This window comes from Balaenoptera physalus, assembly GCF_965194825.1.
Source record: "Balaenoptera physalus genome assembly, chromosome: 16".
NCBI lineage: Eukaryota > Metazoa > Chordata > Mammalia > Artiodactyla > Balaenopteridae > Balaenoptera > Balaenoptera physalus.
Window position 1 is genome coordinate 18,112,530 of NC_138898.1, and position 10,150 is coordinate 18,122,679.

The following is a 10,150-nucleotide window of genomic DNA, read 5'->3' on the forward strand; positions in this document are numbered from 1 at the left end:
CTGTGGGCGCCTGCCCTGGCCTCTGCCCACAGGGTGCCCAAGTCCTCCATGGAAACCCTGGCTCTGGGTCCGGAAGCAGGGAGTCTTGTCCTGCTCAGATCAAATAGCTGGATGTGGAGGGAAGACTGCAGGCTTTAGTTTGGAGTCTTCCAAGGTCAATGTGTGCGTGTATGCGTGCGTGTGTGTGTATGTGTGCATGCGTGCGCACACACGTGTGTGGTGAGAGATGGGGCCTGGGGGTGCACCCACACTTCCAAGTTCCTCCCAGCGTTGTCTCCCCCTTGTCCCAACTCCCCCTCCTTTCCTTCCTCATCCAAGGATCAAACACGCTCCTGGCCTCTGCTTAGTATATTAGATGCTGCCTGGAGTCAAATGCCTTCTGCCAAGCTCTGATGCTGATTGTATTCTCTTTGTCCACAGGGCATTTCTCCTGTGAGCCATCACTGGGGTCTTTGCCTTTCTTATTAAAAAAAAAAAAGTCCTTATCTGTATTCCAGCTCGGTTTGGGCATTATCTGGTAACCATGGCAGCTTTGCTCCTAGCAGAAAAATATGAAGTCCTCTGGGTTAATTTTTAATGTTTCCCTTGGTAAAGGATGATGTTATCCATGAAATGGATTGCCAACTGATCCCTGAAACCCGGCAGGAGCACGGATCTCGAACATATTTTCAGATAAGGCTTTGTCAGGTATGCTGGCCTAATAGAGCATTTATCACAGAGACAGGGAAAATGGAAAGAAAACTAACATTCACTGAGTGTTGGGCAGCATGTCAGATCCTGAACATAGACTATCTCATTGTGCATTTAGATATGATTATTCCCGTTTTCTGGCTGAGGTACTGAGGGTCAGAGAATTTCCATGACTGTCTGCAGGTCAACTCGCTCAGAAAGGGTGGAGCCAGGGTCTGAACCCCAAGTCTTTTGACTCTTAAAGCCTAGATTTTTTTCCATGTCTGGAAATGTCTGCAGACCAGCTTCTGCCACTAGAGTTTGGCTTTTGGGGGGAACTCAACATTCTGTTCTCCTAGATTCTTCCTCTGACCATTCCACTGGCAGGAGAAGACCCTTCGAAGACAAGACCCCCTAGTGCATCTGTGGCATCCACGGTTGCAAGGCATTTTCTTTGCCATCAGGACACCAAGAGATAAAAGAACAACGGCAGGTGCTTTAAGTATTCTATTTGGCAGAGTCTTTTGGCAGAGACTTTTCCTGATTTGAATGGGCAAACTCTTCTTCCCTCCCCATCCTCCTGCTGCCCTGTGACTCTACTGGAAACAGGCATGAACAATCACTCAAGAAAACTTGTTGAGAATATGAGTTATTTCTCAGGTTTTACAAAACACTAATGAACCGGAGATGCTCCCCAATCTTTCCAAATACCTTCTCACAGGTACTGTAATAAATAGCACCCAGTTGAAGCTTCAGATGTAGTCCAGACTCACCCAGGCCATTTTCTCTGGGCCTCAGTTCCCCACCTGTAACATGGGACTGAGTTTATTCAGTTGTTTGCTGGACCTGTACTGGGCGTCTAGTGTGCCGGCCGTGATGCTAGTGCCGAGGATGAAGAACCAAGTCAGGGATGGTCCCGCCCTGCCAGCGGGCTCACAGCTGGGTTCTTGCTTGCTGCTCTTTTCACGTGCATATCTTTTCAGTCTGTACCACAGCCATCCCTTTGGAGTTACGAATCCCATCTTCCAGTTGAAGAACCTGAGATTTGGAGAGAGAACTTTCCAGTGCTCAGCACTGATTTTAAAAAAGTCACTCTATAAATGTGCTTGAATGAATGAATAAATGAATGATTGGGTGGATAGATGGATGGATGGATGGATGGATGAATGACTTATAACGTACAACTGGCAAAGCTGGGTTTGAACCCAGGTCTGCCTGACTCTAAGACCTGAGCACTTTCACTGCCCCATTGGCTCACAGGACACAGTGCCCACCTTCTGCCAGACCAGCTCAGCCTGCATTCCAGCCTTGGGGCAGGAGTGAACCTCTTGTACTATAAGCCCCTTCAGGAGGCTCTCTGCCTCGGGCTGAGCCAGCCCCTCCTCCAGCATTGTGGGCACAGGGACACAAAATATCCCTTTTATCCCAAGAGATGCCTTGGCCAGCAGAGCAGCAAATCTGCATCCAGAATCTTTCATTTCATATTGTAATGATGATTATTTGCCGAGCTCCAAGACATAAATAATTTATTGGATAATCCCCATCCGAGTGACACCTTCCTAATGAAATGTCTTAGTCTGGAGGAGAATGAGTTCATTATGAGAAGGTCCCCTTTGCCACCAGGGCACCCCGAGATAAGGACGGGCAGTCGCTTTGTGTAATCTATTTGGCAGACTCGGGGGGCCTCTGGCAGCCGTCCGGGCCTCATCACCATCAGAACATCGCTGATGGGTGTATATTTCATGAAGCCTGTGTCGTTCTTTTGTCAGAGCCACAAGCAGCCTGCCGCTTTCGTGGTCACACAACACCCTCTACCCAACACCGTGGCGGACTTCTGGAGGCTGGTGTTCGATTATAACTGCTCCTCTGTGGTGATGCTGAATGAGCTGGACGCTGCCCAGGTAGGAGGAGGCCCGGCCCAGCCCTAGGTGCTCAGGTGTGTTCGGGCAGCCGTGCCCAAGAGCTGGAGGGACAGCCCTCTGCTGCCTCTGCCCAGCCCAGCTGCCCTCTGGTGGGCACTGTCTACCAGTGAGCACCAAGCCAAGCCCATTCAGTTTCCAGCTGAGGCCAGGGAGCCCCCTGCCAGGCCCTGCCACCCCCCAGCCCTCCCAGTTCCAGCAGTGACTCCCCCTGTCTGTGGGCTTTATCCAGCCCCCGCACTGCCCAGGGCCAGAGCCTGTTGTTCCATCCCCCAGACGCTGGTTAGGGTGTTGCTCCTAATCATGCAGAGCTCACAGACAAGGCTCCTTCTCCAGCTCTGAGCATCTGAGCATCTCCAGCCGTGCAGCATAGCCTGATACCCGGCCACGCGCAACCACTCTCCCCCCTCTGTGATGCAGCCAGACTAACAGAGCCTGGGGCTTCAACCACTGACCCTTTGCCCACTGATCACCCCACTGAGGCCTGGCTTTATCACAGGTGACCCTTGTGTCCCAGCAGGCTCCATGCCTTAGCTCCTCTGCATGTGACAGTTCCAAGCATCGTGTGCCTACAGCACATCCCCATAATCAGGCCACGGGACATGTGTTATGGGGCAGCTTCTGGGGCTCACACCCCTGTGGCAGGGCAGCCGTTCCTGGGTGGAGGCGGTGATGATGGCCTTGTAGGGTTTTGGAAAGCCATCCTATCACAATCTCGAAGGAAACCCAGAGTAACTCAGAGGATTCCCTTGTGAGCAGTGGCCTTGGGCAGGCCTTGTGTGGGAAGAAAAAAAATGGATGTGAGCTGTAGTCTCAGCCCTCCAGGAGCCCACAGTTCTGCTACAGAGACAGATGAGCAAATTGTCCCCACCTCGTGTGGCAGCACTATAATAGAGGTCAGCCGCGAAGTGCTGTGCTGGCCGGGAACGGAGAGCAATTACTTCTGCCCAGAGGGTGAGGGAAGACTTCAGAAAGGTGACTTTGGCCTGGAAGAAGGCAGCAGAGATCTGGCGCATGGGGGCTGACGTCACTGGGTAAGTCTCTCCAGGCAGAGGGAACAGCAGGGGCAAAGGCCCGCAGGGGTCACTGTGTCGGCTCGTCTGCAGGACAGCTTCGGTGGCAGCAGGGCTGGGGGGATGTCAGGAGGAGAAGAGGGTGGTGATGCTGGACGATACAGCCGGGCCAGCTTGCAGAGCTGAAGTGGGGGTGTGGCAGAGTCAGAACTCCTGATAGGAAACAGGAGATGGGGGAAGGAGAGGGTTGCAAATGTGCAGAAGATAAAGGGAGGGGTCTGAACTGAGGAGGTGGCCGGGAGGCAGGAGAATTAGGGTTGGATGTGAAGATATTTCCAGAGTTGAGGTCCACAGGTTTAGGGAGCAGTTGGATGTGGGAGGTGAATGAGAAGAAGTCATGGATGGTGACAGGGTCTAGCATGGATAGTCAGGCATCTGGGATGCGACTGGCCCAGGTGGGGAAGGCGGGGGAGGAGTGGGAGAGGCAGCAGGAAGTTCGGGAAGGCAAGGAGGGGAGCAGATCACAGCTGACCCCTGAACAAAGCGGGAGTTAGGGGCGCCAGTCATCCATGCAGTCAAAAATTCGCTTATAATCTGTAGTCGGCCCTCCATGCATGGGGCGCCTCTGTGTACGAGGCTATTCCGTATTCGCGGTTACTCTGTATCTGCGGTTCCCCCATATCCGCAATTCTGTGTCCCACAGATTCAACCAACTGCAGATCCTGTAGTACTATATTATTTACTGTTGAAAAAATCTGCGTATAAATGGACCCGCACAGTTGAGACCCGTGTTGTTCAAGGGTCAACAGTTAGTAGGGCAGGGGTCCCCAACTCTCTGGCCATGGACCAGTTTCGGTCTTTGGCCTGCTAGGAACCAGGCCGCACGGCAGGAGGTGAGCGGCGGGCGGGCCAGCGAGCAAAACTTCGTCTGCCGTTCCCCATCCCACCCCCCCATCGCTCGCATCACCGCCTGAACCATCCCCCACTCCAGGGTCCCTGGAAAAACTGTCTTCCACAAAACCGGTCCCTGGTGCCAAAAAGGTTGGGGACCACTGTAGTAGGGGACAAAATTGAGCGCAACTTGGGATGTGCATGTAGGAGTCGTTCAGGAGAGCGTCTGTTCATTCAGTCCACATTTGTTGAGTAGCCGCTATTTGCCAGAAGCTATTCTAGGTGCTTGGAAATGCATCCGTTAACATGACAGAGAAAGCAAAACAGCAAATTCTCATGTTTTATGCAACTTCTATTCTCAAGCAGGAGAGAAATAAACAGCAAACACTTTGTAATGGACTTAATTATATGTTAAAGGTGACAAGTGTATGGAAAAAGAAAAATAAGAGGGCAGGGCTGGAAGCCTGGTTTGGGGCACAGGCTGCACCTGTAATTGAGTGATGAAGGTGGGCTTCATTGAGAAGGTCGTATCTGAACGCAGATTTGGAGGAGGTGCAAGAATGCACCATGTGACCATCTCAGGGAAGAGCATCCCAGGCAGGGGCATGTCCCGTACCAGGGATTTATGGTGGTGGAACGGACAGAGGCCATTGCCCCTGGAGCAAAGCCAGTGTGGACAGCAGCAGAAGGTGTGACACAGAGACACAGCAGGGCCAGGTCATACGGGCCTTGGGGATCATAGGAAGAACTTGTGATTTTACTCTGAGAGAAATGAGGAGCCATTGACAGGTCTTGAGCAGAGGAGTGACTTCAAAAAGTAATTGGACTTTTTTCTTTAAAGCCTCCCTCTGGCTACTGTGTGGAGAACAGACTGTTGGTGCGGGAAGGGGGAGGGTTGTTGCTAAGAGCAGAAGCAGAGAGGACAGAGAGGAGGCCCCTGCAGTAATCCAGGTGACAGGTGATGGTGGCTTGAGCCTAGGTGGTAGCAGTGGAGTGGATTCTGGGTATATCCTGAAGGTAGACCCAACGAAATATCCTGCCAGACTGAATAGGGAACGTGAGAGAAAAAGAGGAAGCAAGGATGACTCCAAGGTTTAGGGCCTGAACGATGGACGGTTAGAATCTGAGATAAGCATGAAATGTAACGGATTCCCATAAAACAGAGACCCCTGCAGAGTTCCAAAGTCAGAAGGCATCACCACCCCATCCCTTTGCCTGAAAAAGTAAAACAGTGAACTCTCTCTGGTCCATGAGCCCATGAGTGAAGCAGAGCCCTTTTTCCAACATCCCATTTTGCAAAACCGGAGCTCAGGCACAGAGGAGAAGTTTGAAAGAGCCTCACTTTGGGACACATAAAGTAGCAAGGGTCAAGGTCACTGGCTGTAGCTCCCCCTTCAAGGGTGGCTCTTGGGTGAATGAAGATCTTTCAGCTCCAGATGTTGATGCAGTCTTTGAGAGTTGACTCTCTAAACGCAAGAACACCAGGCTCAGAAGTGCCCTGAGGTTGGCTGCCATATGCAGCTGGCAAGCATCCCCTGAAATCAGCAGATGAATAGAGCACTTATTGATATAAATATCATCACCACAACAGCTGGGCGCCTTGCGAAAATAAACAATGACACAGCATGAGCATCAGAAAAGCCGCCCTCAGCACCTGGAGGGGTGGCGCTTTGAAGTGGCATCAGCACTTGTCTGCCAGCCTGCCCACGCTGAGGCAGCCCACGACTTTGGCCAGTCCAGCAACACAGACAGGTCTGCCATAGGTCCTGAGTATTGTTAGATTGCTCCCAAGAGGACCAGTGCCACATCCTGTGGTTTGACTGGGGACCAAGCGGTAAGGGCTTGTGTTGGTGACTACCTGTAATTTGTAGCAAAGTAAGCTTGTGCAGAGGATGAAAGATCTCCAGGTGCTTTATTTTCTTGCGCTGCTGCCCAAATCTGTCTGCTTCTGCTCAGAATCCTATGCCACGTCATTCAATCAGCCATCCCCAGCCGCGGATATTTTTCCATTCTCCACAGTGGCTGCTGTTCAAAGACAGTTATGAGCAGTGGGGGGCTCAAGATAAAGACTCCCAAAGCAATTTCATTGACCTTAGAGATTTTTTTAAGCTCTTTGGGACTCCAAAGGGCTGTGGTCAGATTAGCGGGGCAAAATCCTAACCACAACATCCAGCGAATGACACTGTGGTTTCTGATGGGCACATCGGGAAGAACCTCTTCAACTACACCCCATAGCATTGACAAGATCTCGTCCATCTTTGTGGGCTCTATGATGAGACCAGAGTCCATGGGAACCAGACACCAGAGAGAAGCCCTCTTCTTGGTCAGGCCACACCCACTATCTTGTTTAGAATCCTCTATGCCCACCATGGGGTGGGTCTGTGTGGTAGACAGAATCTTGGCCCCCCCCCAAAGATGTCCACATCCTAATCCCTAGATCTATGAAGGTATGAATGGTAAATGGGAATTTGCAGATGTGATGAAGTTCAGGATCTTGAGATATGTAGATTGTCCTGGGTTATCCAGGTGGCCCTGCTGTTAGAGTCTTTATAAGAGGGAGGCGGGAGGATGAGAGTCAGGAACAGATCATGTGACAGTGGAAGCAGAAATTGGAGTGATGGGGCCACAAGTCAAGGAATGCTGGCAGCTTCTAAAACTGGAAAAGATGAGGAATGGCCTCTCCCCTAGAGACTCCAGAAAGGAACACAGACAGATCAGCTGACACTTCGATTTTAACCCCTGAAGCCTCATTTCAGATTTCTAACCTCCAGGTAAGAAATTTGTGTGGTTTTAAGCCACTGCGTTCGTGGCAATTTGCTACAGCAGTTCCAAGAAGCTAAGACAGGCAGCAAAAATGAAAACAGAAATTCAGACCGAGAAGTGTAGGAGTTAGAGCCCGCGCAGAGTGCGAGACTGAAATCCTGGGGAAAGCCAGAATCAGCCTGGGGTACCGGACCGGAAAGTGGCTTGAGCTGGAGAAATCCATGTCTGAATCAGTGTCCAACAGGAGCCGTGAGGGAGCAGGCTGGGGAGAGGCAAGGAGAAGGCAGATGGCCACCTCACCAGTGGCAAGAGGCGTGCTGAGCCAGAGGGAGGTCTTTTAAAGGTCAAGGAGCACGCTTTCTGGGCCACATTCAATCATGCATTCATCAACACACATTTACTGAGAACCTACCGTGTGCCGGGCACATACCTAGACACAGCAAAGCACAAAAGAGGCACAAAAAAATCCCCAATCCCCATGGAGCAGGTGTTCTAGGGAAGTAATATCCACCTCCTGGACTCTCTTTGGCATCAGACAGGCTGGAAACATCTTTAGCTGGAACCATCGCACCAGGACCCTCAAGCTGCGGGGAGAAGCTGAGCAGGAAGCAGAAGGGATGGGAGAACCGGGTCCGGGCAGCATGTCATGTTGCCCCAAGCGCTGCGGGCAGGCAGCGCCGGAGGAACCAGCAGGGGATGACCACCACAGCCCCAACCGGCCTGGAGTCAGGTTTGGGGGTCAACGAGACCTGGCCTCATTTCTGTTGTTTCCATAGAATAAGTGCTGGGGCTTTAGCATTCCTTGAATATTCTACTCATTTATGATATTGGCTCTGCTTGGAGGATCCCCTGAGCTTCTCAGTATTTTACTTGTCTCTAATTCTAGGCAGTACACTTTACCTTGCTTACATCTTAGAGATTTTATAAACTAAGTGTTCTCCAGACACCTTTCAATATTTCCCATGTCTTCCCTCCAAAGACTTGCCACTTTGAAAGCCTTTATTTCCCAAACCGTATTGACTAATTAATAATGTATAACCGTCTCAGTGCATTTCTGATCTGCAGGCCATAGACAGAGCTAAAACAATGGGGTGCTTTAAAGCCAGAGACTCGGTGTCCGCCACTCAGGACAACGGTGTGATCCCCTTTGGCTTTTGAAGACCTTGGAGATAGCTCGTTGGCTTCTCCTGCCAACCTTATGGACGCCACTGTGGAAACCACCGGTCTGACCCAGGTCCACTTCCTCTCATTTTGCAGGTCAGGAAACTGAGGCCCAGGCAGGCTTTGTGCAAAGTCCCACAGCCACCCCTGACCCAGGCCCAGGGCCCCCTGCCAGGGATGGTGAAGACTTTCGCCGCCGTTTACACAGCAGGATTTCCAGGGCCCCCGTGCCTGATAAGCAATAGCTTGCTGGTACCTGGGTATATGGAGCAGGAAGGAATGTTGCTTACTTTAAAACAAACAAGAGCCCCAGTTCTGAACTCCCGCCGTGGAAAGTCTGAGAGTTCAGGCGATGCAAAGCCAAGTGAAAAGGTGAGGGAGGTGAGGGCCAAGAACATGCCTTCCCACGGAGCTTCTGGAAGTGAGCGAGGCAAGCTTGTCATCCTCCCAGGAAGAAAGCGGGGGCGATGTTTCAGAGATGTCTTTTCTTGTTATTGTGCCTGGAAGGCAAATAGCAAGCACTGATATCCCCATTTTTATCTTGGCTTGTGAAAACACAGCCTAACGTGCTAGCGAAATACACGGGATGCCTAAGTCTGTGTCTCCGCATTGCAAGGGGTCGTGTTTCTGTCTCAGCCCCGACTGGAACAGTAGAATAAGGAGTTTGGGGTCAAGAGACCTGAGTTCAAGTTCTAGCCTTGCCACTTACTTGCTGGGTTGCCTTAAGCCAGTTTCCTACCTTGTCAAAGTCTCAGTGTTATCATCTGTGAAGTTCATATAACTCAGATGCCAGCCAAGTTCACTCTATCTTTGAAGATTTAAATAAAATAGGCTCTGTTTCCTCTTCCCCTTCCTGTGGGAAATTCCAGTGTCCACCCCCAAGATTTCTGGGAATTCCAAGGGGGTCCTGTATTCATGTCCACTTCCAAGTTCCAGCTCAGGCTTTACTGGAGGCAACATGGGGTTCATATCCCAGCAACGTCCGTGGCTGAAGGTGGACCGTCGCACGTCCCGGTTCTTAAACCCCACCTGTCTCCTCACACCTGGCGGCTGGCAGCACGTCTTCTCCCCCCACCCTGTTGCCCAAACCACTTTCTTCCTTCCTCCCCTATTCTTCCACCCCTCCCCCAAAAGCTGTTCCATTCTTAAGCTGCATAATTCATCTGTCTCTTTATTACCTCCTTCCAAAACCTGCCCTGAGCCTTTGCCTTCCGCCCACCCTACTTCCTCTGTAGATATTTTCCTAAACTCCCACCCTTCCTTCTTGGAAACAGACTCTGATGTACCTAAGAGTGAGTTTCCACCCACTACATGGAATTGCAGTATCACCTCGTGGGACGATGGATAGGTGAATGGAGAATGGATGGGCGAATGTGCTTTGATTACGGTCCACGTGCCTCTCTCTCTCTCTCCCTGGCTTCACGCCCTCCTCTTCCCCTACAGTCTGTCTTCCTTACCTGGCCACAGTGTTAAAGCCAATGATATGTTTTGGGCTCTTTATGGAAGTCTATTTAAATGAATTTTGTCATCACTGATCTGAATTTTAAAACCAATTCAAGTAACTCTTATATTTTTCTCTTAAAAATACTAATTCACTTCACCTTTAAGTGGCCTGGGATTGATGCCCTCCTATGGATCACAGGGACCTTGATAAGTAGAGTCCTTCATCTCTAGAAGCTATATTACTGGGCTTTTCCATTTTATCAAAGTATTTTTTTAATTAACAAAAGGCGT

The 10,150-nt window shown here is 50.8% G+C and overlaps 1 protein-coding gene and 1 long non-coding RNA gene across 15 annotated transcripts in view; one reads left to right on the top strand and one right to left on the bottom strand.

Moving 5' to 3' along the window:
* PTPRT (protein tyrosine phosphatase receptor type T) overlaps nucleotides 1-10,150 on the top strand; it is a 1,093,164-nt gene that overhangs the window by 1,059,685 nt on the left and 23,329 nt on the right. For all 14 annotated transcript variants that reach the window (XM_082430071.1, XM_082430082.1, XM_082430079.1 and 11 more), the window contains one exon: nucleotides 2,439-2,570. In XM_082430071.1, coding sequence (XP_082286197.1) covers nucleotides 2,439-2,570 — 132 coding nt within the window. The remainder of the gene's footprint in view (nucleotides 1-2,438; nucleotides 2,571-10,150) is intronic.
* The window catches only part of LOC309645405, a 925,297-nt gene that overhangs the window by 426,609 nt on the left and 488,538 nt on the right, over nucleotides 1-10,150 (bottom strand). The window lies entirely within an intron of this gene.